Source organism: Ostrinia nubilalis, chromosome 6 (genome assembly GCF_963855985.1).
Source record: "Ostrinia nubilalis chromosome 6, ilOstNubi1.1, whole genome shotgun sequence".
In the NCBI taxonomy this organism is placed as follows: Eukaryota; Metazoa; Arthropoda; class Insecta; order Lepidoptera; family Crambidae; genus Ostrinia; species Ostrinia nubilalis.
The window spans coordinates 14,943,201-14,967,564 of NC_087093.1; the positions used below are offsets into that span (position 1 = coordinate 14,943,201).

At 35.5% G+C, this 24,364-nt stretch overlaps 1 protein-coding gene across 3 annotated transcripts in view; it reads left to right on the forward strand.

The window, feature by feature from the left end:
* Positions 1 to 24,364, forward strand: part of LOC135072701 (CUGBP Elav-like family member 1) — a 509,527-nt gene that overhangs the window by 63,857 nt on the left and 421,306 nt on the right. For all 3 annotated transcript variants that reach the window (XM_063966723.1, XM_063966722.1, XM_063966727.1), the window contains exon 3: positions 9,329 to 9,395. In XM_063966723.1, the coding sequence (XP_063822793.1) occupies positions 9,343 to 9,395 (53 nt within the window). In that variant the 5' untranslated portion in view covers positions 9,329 to 9,342. The remainder of the gene's footprint in view (positions 1 to 9,328; positions 9,396 to 24,364) is intronic.

Here is a 24,364-nt window from a genome sequence, read left to right on the forward strand (position 1 = left end):
TGAATTTGGTCTTATTCAATGCAGGATTAAGTGCCCTTCAACCGTCATGAAGACCACTTTTTGATAGGGTAAGTCCTTTACGCGGTATAACCGGAAAACCGAAAAAATGCCTCTTTCGGGGGCCCCCACCACTTAAGCACAACTCCGTCGAAGTCGAAAACTTAGGAGAGTCTTAATGGGCAACCAAAGAAGCCATTAAAACAATAAAATCTTTTGTAGGAATTATTTCCGATTTAAAAGCTAATTCTACTGGACTACTAAACGTCGAATCACAACAAACATTTTTCACGATGTGTAAACTATCCATCGATAAAAGTTATTCACTTAGAGAAAGCCTTTATAAACATCATGCTTTCGTTTGTAAAGCTTAGCAAATACATCTATAGCAAATACATCTAAATATGTACTTATACACGGGCTTGTAAGATTTCTTAGAAGTGTAATACCGTTTCAGATTTACATGGTCAGCGGAGCTTTGGGTTACAAGTTTCCCTTATCAAAAAATTTGTAAAAGAATTTACGATTTGGAAAATTCTTGAGAGCCCATTATCAAGCAGTGGACGTTTTATTTTATTATAAAAACAAATGAACTAGATATTATTAAGAAAGTTAAATACGGCATAAGCTTAGCAAACATATTATTTTGAGTCCATCGTACCTATTAAATTAGTTTGACGACTGCTGTGGCTTCTAACCTCCTATGATTTGTACTCTTAGTAGATTGCTATGAATACCGTTTATTGATATTAAGCGATATTATAATTAAAATTTCAGCACTCCAAGATATATTTCGTCCACGTCTCCGTAACAGGATCATTAGTCATCAAGATGAACAATCATCTGAAAACACCCCTTTTTAATTATGCAAAATCTGTCCCATTCATTGATCCCCCCTCCCCCTATATTTCCGCTATACCGCCCCGTCCATTATTTGGCGGAAAGGACAAAATTATTTATTCAGAAATTATGAAAAATATATACGACAGATGCTAAGCTATTTGTTTCAATTTTCTGGCAGGAGTGGACTGGATTAGGCGGCTCGCACACCTGTTTTGGAGCACTTGTTATATTTATGAAATATTGCCTACACTAAGGCCAGTCTACTTAACCCTCAATTGGGCGCGCCTAAAAAGTTGCATAAGCGGTCGCGTGGGGTGTTTGGCACCCCAGAATTAGGAAATAAAATAAAATACGAAATACATGCAAAATCAGACTTTTATTAATTAGGACATTTGAACTTACATGTTAATCAACTTTTAAACGTATTTTTAACAAAATTAACCTTTTTTTTAATATGAAAAATATGTTTTTACTAATCCTAGTTTTTATCATCATAATTTTGACAGACTATATTCATATGGTCGTTGCACACATGTTTTTGGCATTTTGAACATTCAGTCTTTGTTTTCCTGTCCTTACTTCTTGGACATACATGACACCTTTTGTATGATTGCGATCGGCCTGCTTCAGAAACAGATTCTTGGTCCTGAATTCCATGTTGTGTTTTTAGTCGTCTTTGCAGCGGTTGTGGTAGTGTGGGTATGCTGGCTCTTGATATTTGGTGAGGTTTGACTAAATCAACAGCTAATCACTTTAAAAATACTCTTCGGGATATATTAGAGTCAATTTTAGATTTGTATATCACATAGGAATTGATACCTGTGATATTGAAAAGATGAAAAAATATCACCATCGGCCATCTTTTAGTGCGTCTTCTTACATCATAACTGGCGCACATTTGGTCGTTTGTATCAAATCCCCCTTTCGTTTTATTGTAAAAATGAATAATTTCGGGCTTTCTTTTCTCTATTACAATGTTTTAAAACAGAAATAATAAAATTAACATCATCCACTACCTCAAAATTTAGACCACACAAACAGTCACCTGGGGTGTCGTGCACCCCAAATACGCTCTCCGAACCCAACCGTCCACAACAGAGCGCCGCTCGCAACTGAATCGTGTACGTTTTACGTGTTTACGAAGCTACCTAGAAGGCCAGCGCGATAAATTCAAATTTTAAAAAGTTGTGAGCCTGGAAACCTGCTCTGGGGTGCATTACACCCCACGCGACCAATTAAGGGTTAATAAGGCTTTTGAAGTAACTTGAATCTTTGAGATTAGAGATTAAAGCCTTAATTGAAATTATATCAAGGGCTTAAATTTGCATTGAAGAGTAAAAAGTACAGCCAAGTTACATATATGTAAGTTTTATTGATGAAGAGGGTTGTGGTCATAGACATACGTCTATTCTCTCTCGTCGTCTCTTCATCAATAAAAGAACGACCCTACTTAGCGTTGGTAGACAGTCTGGTAGATAGATCTCTGGAACCACAATGAATTTAAAAGCTACCTACATTATTCCAGATGTACATAAACAAATTAACAACATCAACAACATTTATCTCTTTGTAACCATTTACTGCAAAAAAAATTGAATTTTAGTTTAACAAAATAAACGTTTGCTTCTATCTTTCATATTCTAATCCAAATACATAATGCGAGTAAATATAAATGTAAATAATTATTCAGTTAGAACAAGCAGCTCAAAAAATAAAAAAGATAGTTGATCATTTTCTTCAGTATGCGTCCAGCTTAAACGTTTCTTTTGCCTCCAAATTGCAGGTGAGAGCGTCTCAGTATCGCCATATTTTTCCGACGACAGATGTGTTTTGGGGACAATAAAGCAGACAATAGCGGACAAAACATTTGCAATGCTCTCTATGAATTAAACTGGTATTTGTACTTGATTTATTTTTAGTTTAATTAAAATGTAATGGGTGATTAGACTTGTAAAACAAAGATAAATCAAAAACGAAAAGCGAAAAATTGCTTTGCCGTACAAACTTCGATAAATAAACTGTTAACTTTGTTAATTGAATACTTACTTGAATACGTACAGCTGCTGTAAGTAATTACGTGTCATTTACTCGTATTAGAAATGACTCTTAGTCGCAAATAAAAACTAAACATAAAGTAGGCCTATTAAAAGCTACCAGTAAATTAGCAACTTTAAATCTATTTGACCTAAACTATTCACAACTTAAAATTCATTCAGCAATTCGAAGCGTGTTAATAGTATTTTGCCTATTTATTATTCAGTAGACCATTAGTAAGATTATTAAGTTCTGATTTCAAAACTCTGGTTGTGAATTTAACTCCAATATGAATTGGGAGAGTTACCTTCGGATTAGAAAGTAAAGTACTGGATTAGAAATGTTTAACTATTAGATTTGGTAAAAGATTTAATTTTGTGTTCATGTAGTTTTCATTTAAATCGCTTCTAAGTAGGTACAGTCAGCGTCAAATTTTAATAGTTCGTGATATCCAAAGTAGCCAATAAGTTCGTAACACTTCTTTGTTACGATTAGAATAAGTTTGTGTTGTTAATTTTTTGACCACTTTGAGTGTCTTGACACGAATTATTTGACGCTGACTATAACCTAGGGCCTAGCTTAGTACTCGTACTATAACTGCATGTGAGTCAGCCATCTTAGCTGCTTACTACAAGCGTCCGAAAAGCTTCAAGCGGACAGCATAACGGGCACTCCAAAGCACAAAGTTGCAGGAGCATGGCCCTCTAATATACCAGAGGCAAATGAAGGATGTGGCCTACACACTCCACGCTGGTTAGACGGGTTGCGGAGCCCTGATTTTGGCATATTTACTCCTTAGTTACCTTTTACGACATCTACGGGAAGAATGAGAGTGGTTCTAAACTCTACTCTAACCAGATACGTACACTTAAAAACGCCAAAGCAGCGATTGGTTCGCTTTTTGGAAGCTCGACGTAGCGACAGCAGTCGCGTGATTCCGATACCGCGTCCGAACGCATGATGTCTCAAAATTGCCGATTACTGATGATAAAAATAACGTGCCTGCTGTAGCTCTAAGTCATAGTGATGCCTGTATTCTTTTTACTTCTCTCTAGATACTAATATTATAAATGCGAAAGTTACTTTGTCTGTCTGTCTGTCTTGCTTTTACGCCTAAACCACTGAACCAATTTTAATGAAATTTGGCATAGAGATAGGTTTAGATTAGACCGGTTTTTGAAACAGGGACGCGCTAATTTTTCTGTGACAGACAATATTCCATGCGGGTGAAGCCGCGGGCGGAAAGCTAGTTATTTTTATATTTTTCAGATCGATAAAGTTCGTGGCTTCCAGCAGTGAACGACAAAGTTTGCTTGAATCCAGCTAAACGTATACTGATTAAAATCACCACACGACACACGTTTAAAGCACATCTGCAAATACACAGCCGCAAGGCACGATTCGGAATATCAATCGGACGTATTACGTATTATTAATAACGGAACGATTTTCGCTGAGCGTACAAAGATAATAATGCCCTAGATGCGACAGTAGGTACAGAGTAAATACAAATGAGTAGGTCATCTTCATAGAAACGCACGGGGCGCGGTTTGTATGTGAGCGCGCTAACTTTGTATGTCGTGGTTGCGCCGAATTTTGTCTGTGTGTGCGTGCGCGCTGCATACGTATATTGTCGCTTACATACAAACCGCGCTCGGTGCGTTTCTATGAAGATGACCTACTCATTTGTATTTACTCTGGTAGGTATGAAAAGTGACCGAAAAATAGCAAATACACGTTTACAGGCGCATGCCGATTGCAACTCGTTAAGTAAAAATCATGTAATTTTTTTTTAATTTTTTGTCTTCTTATTTAAAACTGATCGAAAGAGCGGGCGTCTCCTAATACAAGTTTTCTAAACTTAAAAGGAGACACCCAACCCCTGTAAATGTGTCTTATAAGAAAATAAAAAAATTTTGATTTTTTTTTAATTAAAAAAACTCACGTTTCAATATTCAAAAGTACAGTTTAAAATTTTACTTTAAAAGTTATGACTTTTTAGGAATGCATAATGTGGCTAATAATTCAAATCACAGGTATATTTAATTTTTATGGCCTAATTTACTGAATGCTATAATTAAATATTAACTTTACTACAGTGAAAATTAGCTATAATTCTGTAAGCGCTCTTTAAATATTTCTTTTTCTTTAAAGAGAAACAAATGGCGTGAATTGATACAATATCGTAAATACCGTAAAGAAGAAGAAGAAGAAATACCGTAGTGCGAGGGATCGTTTATCTTTGTTTATTAATTTTCTAGACTAGTATATGATACTAACTTAAGAAACATCGATTTAAAAATAAAATTGGCTTCGACACCTCATTCTTTTTCATCTAGCACACTTTCTGAAAGTACTTTTTGCATGTTTTCACGGAGCACTTGTGCATATTGAATCATCTGACGCTTCACGCGGTCTGCGAGCAAAAAAGCACACTTTTCTACCCATGTTTTGAATACTGGCTGCGTATCCAGATATTTAGCATCATCGCGATCGCCCCTTGGCGAAATTCGACGCGATATCGAATGCGGACCACGTACCCTCCCTCCGTCCCGACCGCGAGCGTAACGACAAATCACGCGCCACGGCCACTCGTAAATGAATATTGACATCCAACTAGTGGACGGTTTGAATTGATAAGCGAACGGTAATGGCTGTTTCCAAATTTGAATACGATTTAGCGGTGTCAAATGTTACAAACCGAGTATAGTTTTAAATAAAAGTCATTTACCACTAGAAAAAGCAATGTCAGGCCCTTCATTCGGTAGACTGTTGACCCGTAGAGGGTAGAAGAAGTGCTTAAGGCCGGGTAACAGAGAAAATGGCGAAAATGATGTTTTCATTTTTCATTTTTGAGGTACTAAACAGTAAAATAAAAGGCTAAGATTTTTTTTGGGCATAGTTGAGGATATTTTCTAGGGCTAATAACGGATGGAAACACGATTTGATGAAGTTGACTCGATAGAATAAATTCCCAAAGTTACCTCTATTCGTTTTCTAATTATGGTTTTATTTTTAAAATAAGCGATTTGAGATTCTGAATCTTTTACTAAACTAAAGTTCAGAAATAACTTGAGGGCTTTTAACGGATGAAATTTTTATATTGCGTCTTATTTAGTTACTATGTTAAAAAATGTGGAAAAAATCGCCCATGACGGCTTGGACAATCTCAATCAGTCGCGCGGTGGCGCTTACGGAGGACGGACGCGTGCCAGTTTTTTGGCCGTGACAGTTCTCGATTTGTCAATATTTTTGACAATGATGACTTTGATGAGTCACAGTATAATAATACCAGTGTTACTGGAGAAAGCTAAAATTTTTGATAATTAAGAATTCTGAATTTTGTCTACCTATTGAAATTTAAATCGTTGGCATCCTTTTAAACTAAGACTCTACTCATGATACATTCCTCAAATATGAGACAAAACCAATGAGTTAAAATTACATTTTAATAGTACCTACATACAATCGTCTTCACTCTTTAGAAGAGCACACTGACACAAATAAATAATAAAAAAATAGGTCAGTGGGTCAAATATAGGGGCAGCTGCACGTCACTGAAAGACGATTCTGTTTACTCGGCATCTGGGCTGGAGAACATGAATCCTTGCTTACAGATGCAGATGTAAATAGAGTTATAATTGAACAAATTTTACATGAAATGTTTAACAGAACTCAGTTAAAAGACACATACATGGAATACCAATAAGGTTGCGGAGGGAAAGCTACCTATTATAAACGAGCGGCCGCCCGCGACTTCGTTCGCGTGGACCTCGTTTTACCCCCGTTAGATATGATGTTTTACCTCATTTTACCCATGTTGATAGATGGCGTTTTACGGTTTCCCCCGAATGAATATTTACGAACGTCATACCGCAGTTTGTCCAGTGCTGTAGATTTTAACCAATGACGATAGATGGCGCTTTTAGACACGTTTTATTTATTTATGTATTGAAATTTATTTGCCACATATCGTCATAATGTTAATCTGGGTTATAAACAATAATACTGTAAAGTTTCAACAAAATCTGTTCAGTAGTTTTTGCGTGAAAGAGTAACAAACATCCAGACATCCAGACATCATGACATCCAGACATCAAAACTTTCGCCTTTATAATATTAGTAGGATATTTCACAATCCAAACTAATATTTACTATTTAGCATTTACTTACAGTAAATATTAGTTTGGATCGTGAAATATTTAAAATAAAAAAAAGAATAAAACAAAATAGGGTTTCAAATTACCTATCTATAATCTAATATTATAAAGAGGTAAAGTTTGTGTGTTTGTATATTTGTTAAATTGTAAGGGGATAATCTCGGGATCTACTGAACTGATTTTAAAAAATCTTTCACCAATAGAAAGCCACATTATATCTGAGTGTAATAGGTTATATAAAAAAACCAAAAAATTCCACGCGGGCGAAGCGGCGGGCGGAAAGCTAGTTTATTTATAATTATGTAAGAGCATAATTATTAAAGTCGAAGTCAAACATTCTTTATTTGTGTGGACCTATATTAACGAGAGATTACAAAAGATTACAAGGCGTCAAATATTTCAAGAAAAAAATTAAAAACTATTATAAAGCTAAATTTTGCTCTCATGGAGCCTTTACCTACTCTGACAAATTAAGACTTAGAGAAGAAACTAATAATAAAACTATTTAACTGTCCTGCAATGAAAAGCTTGATCGGGTACAACACCTCAAGTTATTTCAGAACTTGATTTCATTAAAAGACTCCGAATATCAAATCGCTTAGGTATGTAAAGTCAAATGATTCTGAAATGTCAAGTAGACTAATGAATAACCCATTAAGATAGTAGCGCCCTCCTGTCAATGACATACCTGGAACGATAGAGTTTTGAACAACTAATAAAAATGCTTTGTCCTAAATGACTGACGGATATCGTAGAGACCTGAAAGTTGGAAGGTGTGTTCTTTTTATGACGTAGACATCTCATAAGAAAAGATTTTCCGAAATGGGGTCATGAAATGAAGGGGGTGAAAAAAGGGGGCAAAGTTTGTATGGGATAAAGTGATTCCTTGGTTCAATCTACTTGAAATTTAGTTTAACAATACCTTAATATAATTCATGAAAGACGTGTGGAACGGGTAGAAAGTAATTTTGGCAGTCATTTTCTTCGAAGTTGATATCCATATATACTACTTAGTGCCTTTGATTTAATTACTTTTTATTTTTACAAGTGTTTGAAAACTCCATTTCAGATTGTGTTCAATGTCAAGTGAAATCTCAAATTGAAATGTCTCAATCTCAATGAGGAGACTCTGTATTTATTCCTAGAATTCCCCAAACACCGTCAAATTACCCTTTCGAATTCAAGACAGTGCAGTTTCCCATCAGTCTGCTTCGTAATGACTATAAACAAAGCTCAAAGTCAAACTCTAGGGACCTCTGCTTAAACTCCCATGAGTGCACAGAGGTACGCAGGTAACCGCATGTGATGCTCATAGCAATTTTCGATAGGTACAGAACCCCGTACATACGTCATACATATTATAGAAAGAAAACACCCAGACCAATACAAACAAATATGTTTCTGCAATTTTAGTATGATATTTTTATTTATTAATAAACAAAGAGACTGAACAAAATTGATGCGTACCTATACTGATTAATGTTATTAACCACATGCAAAGCTTCGTGAATTGCAACAACTATAATTAAATTTATTATCCAAGCTCTAAATAATCGCTACTAAGAGTAACTTATCATAAAAAAAAAATCCAATCGCTCAAGCACCCAAGGGCCTACCGATAGGTCGGGTGACGTAATCTTGAAATTCTTTAAGCCGGCGCAGAACTTCCAGAAGGTAGGGCGACGCCACGGCCACATTGAACCGTGTTTACTTCTGCAGTTATATTTTATATTTATTCGATTCTAGAATATATTCCCAAAAAGTCTGATAGGTGGTTTAATTTGTATCACTTGGATATGATTTGTATTAGAAAGTGTTGTGAGTGTGACGCTTGAAGGGAAGGAAGTCAACCTAACCTAACCAACTGCGTATTTCTATACTGTATAGCTGGAAATTGTGGCGGGAGCTCTTTGACGCGCTGTTTTCGGCGAAGAATTGCGCGCGCAGATTTTGACAGCGCGAAATACCTACTTTAGAAGAAATACCAAGCCTTAAATGCGAGCGGCGCAGGACCGGTTGTTGTGGAAATACTTGGGGCAAACCATAGTCCAGCAGTTGACGGCGTTAGTTTGAAAAGGTCTAAATATTGTTAATCAATATTTTCTCGTCATTTTTGTAAAGGATCAGACATTTTTCAGGCAGCTTATTCTATCAATAATCATCATTCAGCCAGAGGAAGTCCATTGCTGAACATAAGCTTCGCCCAATGATTTCCACATCACCCGGTTGGTAGCGGCCTGCATCCAGCGGTTCAAATTCAAGTTATCTACAATTTATTTATTTTTTTGTTTCAGATTTCTCGCAATACATGGGTGACATGGACATTCAAGACTACAAGGTGATGACTGGGGGAACTGACAGGTAAGTCATTATATGTACATATTGGTTGCACTCGTCTAATATTGTAAAATTTCTAATCCAAAAATACTTTTAAAAATACGAAATTTCTACAAAATTATTTTCACATTTATTTTGTACACAAAAATAGAATAAAAGCCAAAGATGACTCTTATTTTAGAGGATATTAGGGTTGAGTTGCACAGCCTAACAGTAATTTTAATGATAACCGGTGTTTTTTGTATGGAGTTTAACAGATTTTTGACGTTGTAAGGTTGTGCAACCCATCCTAAAACGCGTAAAAATCTAAACACCTTCAAAAACATGTTTCTAATCAAACCAACAATGGGTACTTCATCTCGAAAGCTTCCCCAAGGGTTGCTCAAAAGAAATCAAGAAATCCTCCAGGACCCAGTCGGTCATCCATCTTGTTTTTGTGCCCCCAGCATCCCCAATTCTTGCGTTCGTCAAAGTGCAATGTCATCAAATCACTGTAAAAGAAGTTTCATGATTTGGGTGGGGGAAATGGGGGTAAAATATTACAACGGTAGACGTTCGTTTCCGAAAGGACTGGATGGTTCAGGATGGTTGGACAGTGGAAGCTATATTTAGATCTATTTGTTTATTGTTTACTATTTTAGAGAACATTTTTTTTATCAATGAACGCTCTATTCAATGCCCATTATTATAATCGTATCGAACTGAATAGTTCACTGGAAATTAATTAAGAAAATCATGAAAAAAGTAGTAAGCAGTACATTTGTTAGCTACAGAAATGAAAATATGCCTAATTTTAACCCGGCGTCAATGACGCTGGGTCATATTGACCCGAGGCATTTTCAAACGTTCATAATTTTTTTTTGCGTCCATTTTGTGGTTCGATCGTTCGTATAGCTGGAGATACAACCTCCCTAAGTTCATTCCGTTTTGTTTTATTAGCTCAGTAAAGAACCCTATATACATGGACAGTAATTAAAATTAAGATTACTTGTTCAATTTCCTAAAAAAGTATTGATGAAATTAGGGTCAATATGACCCGGGGTCATCGTCTTTGAAATTATTTTCACGTCATTGGCGCCGGGTTAAGTACAAAACTGTATTTCAGATCACATAAAAGCAAGGCAACAGAACTATAGCGGAAACAAGATGGCTAACACCGTTGCCAGGCTGCAGTCCATAGACCATAGCCTAGCACCGGTGTTACCAGATCTATCGCAACAACATTTTTAACGGTAGCTTATCATTACCAAGTTCGTTTGTTATAATTAATTAATTACCTGCAATACCATAATGGTTTTAACGATGTTACCAATTCATACCCGCCGATATCATACGCTATATTTTTTAATGATTTTTTTTTATTTGTTTAATATCATCGCCTAGCATATCACTGTGCAACATTCACAACGTTTTACCGCCGGCATCTTGTGCCGAGTCACTCAAGACGTATTTCATGGTACGTCGACTCACGAAATGATATTGTCGGGAATATGATTCGAGAGCGTAACAAATGTATTATGTACCGCGTTGTGCGGATGATCCCACGTTGATCCGGCAATTATGATTGTTATCGGAGGTCGCAGGTGGGCCCTAATAAGCATAGTGGGATTAGAATGACAGGTGTCACTTTTGTGTGTTGCTGATATTATTTTTCTAGCTTCTACCTTCCTAAACTGGCTGATTCTGTGCGCAACTTCGGTAAATTTAATAATAGTGAATAAAGTATTTTTTTCGTAAAATAGTCAAAACACATCCATCCATCCAAATAAATTTTTATAATACATGAGTTAAACGACTATTACTCTTAAACTGATTTTTCTTAACCTTTATAGTTTTCCTTGAAACTTCATAAAAATAGTTTAGTTTTTAGAGGGGGGGGGGGGGATTAATTAAATATTATGCAGATAAAGTATCTACCGGTAGCTTTGCAAGTGTAGGAGCTTCAGTACAACGGAATAACTAAATCTGTAACACTAACATTTGTGTAACAATTTACAGATTTATTTAAAGATGTTATGAAATTAGGGACTGAAAAATATTGATTCATAAGAGTATTTTTCTTAACGTGTGTTTTTCTTATAAAACCTTTTGTTTGCTACTTTAACCTGTATTTTTCATATTATATAACCTTTTTTTTAATATTTATTTTGACAAACACGTTAACCTTCAACATAAATACCAATAGAATGTGATACCTACGCTCGTGCTACGAAGTGAGCAATTCGTAGCGGATTCGTAGAAGGAGCGAGACTACGCCGTAGCAAGGCTCAACTGTGTGCTTACCATGAGTTTACGTTAGGTGTGCTCGCTAGCGACTGCGTAAAAAAATGACATTTAATTGTATGACATATTGTGCAGCGCCCCTAGTGGCTACTTTCAAGAAACAAAATCTTCATAGAGATTTTTGACATACTCGCTAGCGAGCACACCTAACGTAAACTCATGGTAGGTACACTGTAGCCTCGGAGATCGTAATTCGATTTCAGCTCGCGAGCAACAAGTTACCGGATTTTCATCCGAATTTGCTATACATTTTTGATATACTAGAGTTCTACGTGGGAAAATAGTCCTGTAATATTATTTGCATGAATACAAAAGAACAATAACATCATAAGCTTTACTTATAAAGATGAAATAACAATTTGCCATTTTAATGTTTTTTGACTCTTGTAAAAATATGGTACTCTGAAACTTTATTGATTTATATTGAAGGAGCTTTCAACCCTAACCATGCCATAATTAATAAATTAAATTAAGCGTTTTGTTTTCTATTTGAATTGATTTGTATCATCCTACGCAAATTCCAATACTAATGAAATATTTGAAATTAAATTTATGATAAATTCAATATTTTCCTCGAACACATTCAAAATTAAATCATAATTAAAATAAACAATTTATTAACTTACCTAACGTCTCCAATTTGGCTTCGGTAAACCAATCTAACACATTTAATAATTATCTAAAATTATAATCCAAACATCGTTGAAACGAAATTAAAGGTCATAAATAACGAAACTAATATCAGCTGTGTTAATTAAACAAATTAGTTGGTGGCTGGTGTAAAATCTCGCGACATCCAAGTTTGAAGAGTGCTGGGTACGTGAGTAATTTACTAATGCACTGGGACCGTCGTTCGTTTTAGCAGTGGGAAATAAACGTGGGGTCCGGTTAGGGACGTGGGCGAAGCGGGTTTGGTTCGCTTTTGTTTTTGTTTTTGTCTTTGATAAGGCTATGTACACGTGCAAATAAACGGAAAGAAAAGGAGCTTACATGTTTATTAACAGCATGTGAACGTTATAAGCGCAATAAGGATACAGTAAGATACAATAAGATAGGCTTACCAGTTGCTCTTAGGCAACACACATCGTGATAATTGGGCAACAGTGCAGTCCTTGCGACTATGCTAAAATCTGTATACGCCAATACTTGGCTACACACACACAGGGCGGATCTTCGGGTTATCGCGATATGTGTCGGTTATCATATTATTATACACAATGACAGTTGATAGCACGTGATAGAACTTCACAAAATGCCATTTAAAAGAAAAGAAGCCCTCTTTTCTAGGTAATTTGAAGCACAAACTTCAATAGATTTCGCTAACGTCTGTAGTATATCCACACCATTATTAGTAAGGTCTGGCTCGTCGTATGCACCCTTGCATCATATTTCCAGCTTTCATTACAGATATTAAAAACAGGGATCAGTTACATTTGCAAATAAGAAGTTCCCGTTACTATTGAACACAGGTTCAGACCTTTTTGAATTTAAAAACTTATTGTTTATGAACGAAACGAAAGGCTCGGAAATGCTTGCTTTGATGCAGGATTATCTCTCAATAATACCTTTGAAACGAAAGAGTACAACCAGTTTTTGTTGTTGTGAGCTTTCAGCTTGATGACAAGTTCAATTATAATATTTTTCTGTACTGTGAATGCTTTTTATGGTAAAAACGTTATTTATGTTGTTTAAAAGATGTGCAGTTTTCTATTTGAGATAGAATTATACAACTTGATATTTTGTTTGTATTCCAAATAGGTACTTCTTATTTGCATATAATAATCTAAGCACAGTCCAAGTCTCAATTGTCGAATTTTCTAATCCTTCAAAATTTGAAAAAATTACATAAATTGTATCTGCAACCAAAATGGGAGATAGTTTCAAGAGAAAGTCCATGTATAACAAAAATAAACAAAAAACATTATACATAAAATATCTTATCAACATTATATTATTATCATTACACAAATCTAGTCAATATAAATCTTGTCAAATATTGTTTCTGTCTTCAATGCATTTTAATCGGACTATAAAGTAAACATAATTATTATTGACTTACTGTGTCACATCAAACGAAAACGTAGGTACCATACCGTTTCAGCTCATCTCTTTTAACATTATCCTCAAACCCAGTTTTAAAGCTTTAAACTAATACCAATTTTAAAACACATGCATTTTTCCATTCCCCATGGAATATGCGTCAGAAATTTTCTCGAAACGGAACTGGATTGGCATAAAAAGTTGGCTCACGAGTTTTAATCAGAGGACATGTATTGTCCAGTCGCTCTCGTAGGGAAGTATTTTTAATCTAAAACTGTACTTTCATCAATGCCGAGTCTCTGTCAATAGTACGGGCCATTTGTATGGCACTATGAATATCTGGAATTACGAATTTTATTCGAATCGTATGTGCGAATGGTTTTCGTTTGGAGCAGGACCATTTTTTTTAGTTGAGATGGATAGGTTTGCTCTTTTTTTTGGGTTGAACAAACCTTCGATATTATGTATCGTTTAATATCTGTTGGTAAAAATCTACACTAATCTACACTAATATTATAAAGAGGAAAACTTTGTTTGTTTGGTTGTAATGAATAGGCTCAAAAACTACTGGACCGTTTTTAAAAATTATTTCACCATTCGAAAGCTACATAAATCCACGAGTAACATAGGCTAAATTTTATTTTGGAAAAAAATAGGGTTCCGTAAAATATGTAGATAATGTAGTCCACGCGCGCGAAGCCGCGGGCGGAATGCTAGTTAACAATATACCTACTTGTAGTATTCAATCGTAATTGGGGCCCCATCTGCTTACAGTATGTACTAATTCGGCAGTTTAATAGATCTGTCAAGAGCTGATCTAGGGTTTATGGACACTGCATTATGCATTCAATTGCACACAACTATTGTACTACATGTCAGATGCCTGTAGCGTCACATAAGTCTGACACCAGAATAATTGTGACCTCTGTTAGTCATGTGAACGTGAAATTATGATCTCCGCCATTTTATAATATAACGCGTGAGATTGTAAACTAACAGTGGGTTAGGGACGAAAATTCACAACTTTACGGTGACAGTTACAAACCACAAGGTATAAGATAGCAGTAAATTACAGTCATATCAAATTTAACCTATATTAAATATTAATTAATAATCTTTTTTATTTATTTGCATCAAAAGAAACTTGGCACCAAGTCTGTCAGTAACAAACTGAAAAACTAAAGAAACATTGTAGAAGTTACCATTCTAAACACTATAAAATTACAAAATGCTATATCAAAGATCAAAAACACAACATTAATTAACGTTTCAACTTTGATTGCGGAGTTTGTACCTACTTTATGTTTGCTCAAGTTTAAAAGAAAATACAGAGAGTTTATTGGGCGTCTCGATGCCAGTGCTTAGGCGGCTAATCAAGACGGCAGGTGACTGTCGCTGATTGGTTATCGACCCGCACTCTTGCCTTGCCGTCTTGCTTGGTTTGTAATTGATGTGAATGCGGTAGGGCTTCTGTACAACTTTTAATCTTTTACACTAGTACGGGACTAATGTCTTCTCTCGTTGATATTAAGCAGCTCCTGTATTAGGATCTATAGTTTGGCTGCCAATGTAACTCTACCAGTAAAGATTGAGTAGTCCCGGAGGAATTACTGAAAAAGCATTAAAAGTTTCTTTCTGTAAAGATACAAGAGACGAAATGATTCTACATCATCATTATTTGTCTTTGTTTAGAAAAGTAACACGATATAAAGTGAGACTAGGCGCAGACCATCAATTTTTCGTCGGCCGATAGTTTAGTCGGGCAGTTGATCAGTATGGGCATGTATGGAAGTGCGCACATTACGCCGATTCAATTTGGCCGATTCTTCATACAATTTAAAATCGGGCACAACTATTGGCCAACTAGAAATCGATGATCTGCACCTAGTCTAAGTATTTATGACATACGTTTTACCATCATGTCATTATGAATGGAGAGATTCTACTGCATTCTTATTTACATTATGTTGTCTTGGTCGGATAGCCGTGTTATTGCCTGATACTTTTCTAGTAATAACCCACTAATAGGTGATTAGATGAGATATTTGGAACGAAAAATTATAGCGAAATGAGAATGATGGTATTAAAAATTTTAACTTATGGTTTTTGAATGTTTCAAAAAGGCGTCTTTTTGTGTGAATTTGATGAAAGTAACTCTGTTATTCTCCACTGATATTACAATACGAACCTATATGCAATATTTTTATAAATTCTTGATTTTGTCAAGGTTACGTCATCGTAAATAATTGTAACCCTACGTTCGCGGTACTTAGTTTTACACTAATTTAGTAGTGTATTTTGTAGCGTAGCTGTATTTTCCTTCACATTATTGTGGTGTAAGAAACTCGTGTTAGAAAATAACAAGTGCGCTGCAAAGCACCTAGCTACACTTGAGAAGGTACGCTCGTGTTTCGCAGTCAAGAATATCACAATAACTTCAATGTTGAAAGAGTCTATTAGATCTGCCTCAATTACCCCTTTACAGTTTCTATGGTTCAAGTTATTAGCGATAGAAAATACCAATACCTAATTCATTCTTAGCAATCTATAATCTATAAGTAGGACTAATAATTATAAATGCGAAAGTAACTCTGTCTGTCTCTCTGACCGTCTGTCTGTCTGTCACGCTTTCACGCCTAAACCACTAAAGCGATTTTAATTAAATTTAGCATATAGATAGTTTGAGTCCCGGGAAAGGACATAGGATAGTTTTTATCCCGGTTTCTGAAACAGGGTCGCGCGCGATAAGGTTTTTCTGTGACAAACAAAATTCCACGCGGGCGAAGCCGCGGGCGGAAAGCTAGTAACCTTATAAATTATAGCAAAAGCTAGCTAGCAAAAGTCAATTTCTTAGCTAATATTTTTTAAGCATCAAGAGTTACATCTTACATTTCAAACTCTGTCCAGATCAGAGCAAAACGATTTTGATATTAGTTTTTATTTGTACTCTAACTAATAGCATCCGTAAGCAAGTATTATTCCAAAATTTACCCCCCAATGGGGATGAAATGGGTTCCAAAGTTTGTTTGACGTAACAAGACATGATGTAGTCCACACGGGTAAAATGTGGTGTGGAAAACTAGACTTTCCATACATATTAACCCTTTCAGTTTATTTTCTATAAAATTTCATACGCTTCTAACTTAACCCACTGAGTACTAGACGCCAGATCGAACGAGAATAGCTCGTCCCAGATACGTAACGTGGCCGGAGCGCGCACGAGGCGTGAACTGCACGCCACTTAGTATGGCGGCCCTCGCTTGCATACACCATTTGTTACGATGCCCGCAAGGGCGTGAAACAAGCAAGTTTAATGAGAACACTGTTTTATATTATGGGTTTTTTTACGTGGATTCTAAAAAACAACAATGTTGGATGTGATATTCTTCACAAACATGTAATGGCGAATTAAACTATGCGAGAAATTGAATGAGACGAAGCGAGCACGTACACCAAAGTATGGGCGACGCACGCTGAAACTAACTGAAATGCATGTTTACACTATCGCATAATTATCGTCTCGATCAATTTCCCGCATAGTGTAACTGCACCGTCGTAACTCCACAAGATTTTGAAAATTTTATAAATGCGAAAGTAACTCTTTCTGCCTGTCTGCTTTCACGCCTAAACTACTAAACCGATTTTGATGAAATTTAGCATAGAGATAGTTTCAGTTCCGGAAAAGGACATAAGATAATTTTTATCCCGGTTCTTGAAACAGGGACGCGCGCGGTAAAGTTTTTCTGTGACAGACAGAATTTCAGGCGGGCGAAGCCGCTGGCGGAAAGCTAGTACGAGTATTAAATTATACCCTTCTAATAACAAAATGTTTCTTTCTATTCAAAACTAGATCATAAAAGCAATTTTTGATGTGCCTACTTTGAAGTATTCCTCCACGTTTCCTTGAAAAATATTACGGCCTCAAAAGCCCTCCAGTCACTTCGCAAGCTAGTCCTAAGGACCACATAATTCCTCGGAGTTTATCCCCAACCTTTTTACTTTATCAGCCATCTGTTAAACTAAGGACGGCGGTCTACGCGGTATTATCTTCCGTCCTTCACACGGCCGCGTAATGCTCTTTATGTTTTTATTCCATTACTTTGAGGCCTGAGTGTGGTCAAAGAATAGATATGTGTAACAGGTCCACTCCTTTCTTAGCACTCTTGAACTACGTTTTATAATTAGCAAGTAAAATGGCGTCCTTTTAGCGGTAAATGCTGTCACTGTCAAAAAAATGTATGGGACGTCACTTTTGAAGTTTAACAAACGTGTCCTAGCCGAAAACATGCTATGCAATTAACATTTTGCTAGTAAATTCTATCAATGCTAATTATCGGCTGAATGCAGCCGTTGTATCATATTATATTTAAAGACAAAAAGGTAATACGACTGGGGAATCAATGGCCAATAAGGTTTGCCGCTGCGTAATGTGACTTGCGTGGGACTACAATAACCTGTGGTTGCGGGTTTGAATCATACTGGAGGCAAATGTTTGTGTAATTGTAAGAAGTATTTTCTTTTGGGTCGTCGTCGTATGACAATGCTTACAAACTTAGGTACTTGAATAACTATGTACTTTAATGATCATCCATTATTATAGCAATAGTATATTAAATGGGTATGTATGGGTAGCATTAAAATTCATGTACCAAAAAAAAACCTCCGACGTTCAAAAAGTTATTTTCGAGTTTTAACGCTTCGCAACACGTTTCGCTTTTCTTTTAATATACATTTCATATACGTATTTCATAAAAATAGGCAGCACCACGACAAAATAGTAGCTACAAGTATGTTTACAGTATGTGTAAATCGATTGGCATCTCTGTACTCTACATATTTATAGCATGTGAGGTTTACGCGCCGACGGCCTATCATTAAGGTAACTTATTGGGGTGATGCTTTTTAGCTTCGGTGGCGAGTTTTTTAGCGGTCCGTCAAAAGTAAAAGAGGATTTCGTATTTGAATGCGTTTGCGTGGCTTTGAACGGGTTATGGTTAATTTGTGGCATGACGGGGATTGGAAACGCTTTGGTTCAATGTGAGTGGGTTTTCATTACGTATTTTGAGCAATGATTTAATTTCGATGAGCAACTGGGTTTGTTTCGTTTTCAAATAATGCTTAGCTTGACTTTTAATACATTTTTAAAAAATAACTTTTTAGCTTGTCAATATTTTTCATTAACTAACAGATAAAAAAACTGGCCCTATGTAGGTAAGTGAGTGAGAAAGACATGTGGTACAATTTTTTTTTGTGGTTGTAAATTTTTGACTTTGAAAGAAACATTTTTTTTACTTTTTGTATTTCATCTTGAAATTATTTTTTTTATTTTAATTTTAATTTGATTTGATTGATTTATTGATTATATCAACCTACATAGAGTTAATAGCTTTCAAGGCCTATTTAGCTTGGCTGACTCATGGGATACTACAACACTTTTACACGTGCAAACCATCAAATTTTGCGTACTTCAAAATCAACATTGATAATTTAAAACTAAAAGGTTAAACCTCCAGTTTACAAACACGTAAGGGTGTAACCCAAGGTAGCATTATGTCGCCGACGCGATAGTAGTCCCGCTGATTCCTGATAAGCCCGACCAGCTTTATTTGGTAGTGTCAAGTTGACTGGCCAAGTGTGAAACTAGGTAAATGTAAAATTAAACAGATGTTGGGAAAATGTGTCGCTTATTCAGATCTTCTGATTTAAAAAAAAAATACAGAGGTCGCAACCTCGCATCGCCTCGCATTGCATCGCGGGAACATCCCAATGTTGTCTCGCTTTTTCTGATCTCGATTTTTTTACACACAAAAAAGAATATTTTAGATAGTACCTACTTATCTCATGTTTATTTACTCGTATAAAGTTGTTTACCACAAAATGTTAAAAGTAGAGTTGACAATGATTTTACATTTAGATTTTTTCATTAATAAGTAAAAGCCATTTAGAGGATTTTTTTACACGTTGCGTGCAGAGTTCACATGGCGTGAAAAACGTAGACCGGGGACAATAGTACCATTTTTTGGAAATTGTTCAATATTGAGAAATCTAATGAAATATAACTTATTCTGTTAGGATGCTGTAAAAACTAGACTCTTAAGCTACAAATTTAAGCATGCAGAGTTGAACTATTCTTTCGAATACTTAATGAAAAACCAATTTGAACTGAACGATGTTTCATGTTACAATTGACCCCTACAACGGGTCAATTGTACCAATAATATATGAGGCAATAAAAGTAGTTATGTTTATCTAATCATCACCTTTATTGGTATTCTGTACTCTTAATCTCCTACAATCATCAGTATTTATTAATTGAGATCGAAAATATTTAGGAACAAGTATGAAAAATCAACACTTAAGTTTAAAAACAAAACAATAACTTTTCTTCCATAAAAACGAAAAAACTAACTATTTCTACATAATATGCCATCTATTTGGCTCGGATATTGCTTCTGAAACAACAATAAGCATAATAACAATGATAGAAATATCAAAACTGAAATATCTATTTTTTATGAGGGTACAATTGACCCCTGGTACAACTGACCCTGATTATTTATATCTACTACTGCTTCGACCTTTCAAGATTTTTTCATAAGCCTGTTCATGAAGGAATAGATGCGTCTTTCCGTTCTATACATGGCCAGAACGCACCCATAGGAAACTGCTCGTGTATATTTTGTAGTGCCCGTTTGTAAATCTGTGACTCCAAACTATACACGAATTTTGCGTACTGATCGTGTATAGTTTGGAAGAGCTCAGTAAAAAAAGTCATATCCAAACTATACTCGATTAGTTTCTACTACACCAATTACACTTGACTATAGTGTGTTTAGTTGATATTGATTTAGTAAAATATGGAATTATATTTAAAATTACATTTATTCGATATTATTACATAAAATATTATTATTTTACTGAATCTATAATAAATCTAGATTTTTAACACTATTGTAAGTGGTTTTTGAAATTAAATTGATTAAATAGATTTCAAATTAAATAACAATTATTAGTGTAATCATAAATTCATTTAAAATGAGAGAGAGTGAGAGAAGAAAGTTCAACGTGCATTATTAATACATTATGCGAGACTTTAAATGCTAGGTTTGTATTATCGGCCGTTTGGTGTAGTGGTTCGAAACGGACTACTATTCCGGAGGTAGCGGGTTCGATTCCCGCACAGTACAGACATTTGTGTGCATGAACATATTTGTTTGTATTGGACTGGGTGTTTTCTATGTATAGTAAATATGTATTTACAAAAAAAAAGTATTTAAGTATGTATGTTTAATACTTAGTATTATCAGGCCTGTTCATCTCCGCGAGTTTACATCGAAAACAAAACACGCACGATGGCCCACCTACAGGATACTATTCGACAAGGCCTCACATACGAGCGAACATTGACTCACGCTCGCGTATTCTTGTGTATGATGGAAGAAAATAAAAAAATGGTGTACTAAATACTGTGCAGTATTTAACTACCTAAATAATAATAAAAACACAGAATGTACTTTTTTAAGTTGCCTCAAGACACTGAGAGGTAAATAAGTAGTTAATATTATTCATGATAATTCATGCTAAATCATGTATTTCCTCCGCCATTTTCCGCAGTTTGGCACCTCACGTCACATCATTTTACCGAAGTCAGCCCTATAGCTTCGGCGCAGTGCCGATCACTGACGTTTGTCAACAAAATGGTGCTTGACTCTTGAGACAGGCTAAATTACACCATATTGTTAATGACATTGAGTATACATTTTTTAAATACCTTTGCGAAGTAAAACTTCTGTACGTAGTACTTATTATTATTCTGTGGTATTATGTACAAGCTTTGCTTAGTTTAGGACTAGAAGCGCAGTGTAAAATGTCTAAGGATATTTATTTATTATTTATTTTATTTATTAACTTTTATCTCAAGAACAAAATCATTTTGACATATTTCCATACCTACATAATTCTTAATTTAAGAGTTATTCGAGAATTGGTGAAAATTAAATATCAGCCCCAAAACAAATATCTTTTCTATGGCAGAATACGTGTCGAAAGATGATTCAATGTTTAAAGTAGACACGCAGATATGAATTAATATGTAATAGAAAGAGAGGTCAATAAGACAAAATGACTAGCATGCAACTACTCGCGTATAAATTGTAATCATGCACTTATTATACATGATTAGTCCGTATGCGTACTGGCGATGTATATTTTGGAGTAAGATAATTGACCTAAGTCACTACAAAGTATACGCGAGCAGTACGCAGCATATGCGTACTGGTCGTGTATAGTTTGGAGGAGCTTAGTAAAAAAAGTCATCTCCAAACTATACTCGATTAGTTTCACACCCTTGCGTTCTGGCTATGTATAGAACGGAAAGACGCGGAATAGATCCGTTGATCCGCGATCCGTACTTTTGACTCTACGCCGAGGCATCTAAATAAAACAAAACGTTCAAATACTTAGTTACTTACTGAATTAAGCTAAAATGTACATATTCAGAAGGGTTTAATGCCTGGTAGGTATGCCTAAAATTGTAAAAATAATAACCACGTGAATGTTTTAAAATAACTTATTTTATTATAACCAATTTAAAATATTATGAAGTAAGTATAAAATAAGGTTCCGGGGGTTAATTGTACCACGGGGTTGATTGTACCGCTACAATTGACCCCATGGAGACCGGTACAATTGTTCCAAGTAGGTAGTCAAGAGAACTTCACCTAAAATTCAGTCATTTTCACAGTGAATGCCAATAATTCGCTGTCGATACAAAGTTTAGAGCCTGGATAAACTATTGACAACAATACCTTGGTAACAAATATCATATTAGGCAACTTATGGGCTCATATTATATTTGACGTAAAAACTTACTGCGGCTGGGCAAAAAACAAAAATCCTTCCTGTACATCTTCGTTTCTCAGCGCAAGCGCCGCTGACTGGTGAGCGGATGGAAACACAAAAAGCGCATATTCTGACGCTATGCACACAACCTAACGTCGCTTGTATGAAGAAATATCGGCGATGGTACTATTGACCCGTGGTACTATTGTACCCGGTCTACCCTACCTACTTATCTCATGTTTATTTACTCGTATAAAGTTGTTTACCACAAAATGTTAAAAGTAGAGTTGACAATGATTTTACATTTAGATTTTTTCACTATAAATAAAAGCCTTTTAGAGGATATTTTACACGTTGCGTGCAGAGTTCACATGGCGTGAACAACAGTAAGGAAGTACGATAGAATAACATGCAAATAAATTTTAATGCGATTACAAACTTAACATAAAGAACTTAAAACATAAAATTACCTAATTTAACTTGAGAAAATGTCAATTTAACTTATTAACAACGCCAATTACCGCATCCTTAGTCTCCCCAACCCACTGGATACATAATTGAAAATTGTTCCATACAGAATATCCCATCGCAACTAGGCCGGGTCGCGGGATTTAATAATAGATAAGAGTAAATGGACCCGGCTGATGGCAACAAGACTTAGTTACCTTTAAAGTTTACTGCCGACGAACAATGCCGGTGGATCAGATTTGATGGAGCTTGCTCATTTGCTTGTTGATAGATAGATAGCTGAAAGTTGAAGGATTTTATCACGTCACACAAATAGTTGAATCAAAATTAACTAGTAAGAGGTGAATTTTGAAAATGACTAACTACTACGACCACAGAATAATAATAAGTACTACGTACAGAAGTTTTACTTCGCGAAGGTATTTAAAAAAATGTATGCTCAATGTCATTAACAATATGGTGTAATTTAGCCTGGCTCAAGAGTCAAGCACCATTTTGTTGACAAACGTCAGTGATCGGCACTGCGCCGAAGCTGTCTTCGGTAAAATTATGTGACGTGAGGTGCCAAACTGCGGAAAATGGCGAAGGAAATACATGATTTAGCATGAATTATCATGAATAATATTAACTACTTATTTACCTCTCAGTGTATTGAGGCAACTTAAATAGTACATTCTGTGTTTTTATTATTATTTAGGCAGTTAAATACTGCACAGTATTTAGTACACCATTTTCTTTATTTTCTTCCATCATACACAAGAATACGCGTGCGTGAGTCAATGTTCGCTCGTATGTGAGGCCTTGTCGAATAGTATCCTGTAGGTGGGCCATCGTGCGTGTTTTGTTTTCCATGTAAACTCGCTGAGATGAACAGGCCTGCTACGACTAACAAATAGCTGATTAAAATTTGTAAATAGCTAAATAATAATTATGCCATTTTTTTTTCATTTATGTCTAAGTGCATCTCAGAGAAAATTACTTAATTGGTGTTCTAAAAGTAAGGATAAATACCTATTATTTAGGTAATTATCTTATCTAATGCTAACGCTAGGTCTGTTTAGAGGTTAAAAAACCTACTAAACATCTCCTTAGGGGAAATTTCTCAAAGGTCGAACTCATGATTGGTCAAATTTCTACAGGGTGTCCCAAAATTACCACGTCACACTGTCACCAGAGTTTGAGCTTAAAACGCATCGAACAAGTCTTTACGTCCATTTTTTAAATAACTAATATCAATCATATACAGGGTGTCCCAAAAACAATGGATAACCCTGTAACCATCGATAGACCTCGCCATGATCTCCCTAACGTCCATTTTTGACCCCAGTAAAAATATCACCGTTATCAAGATTTTTAAGTTT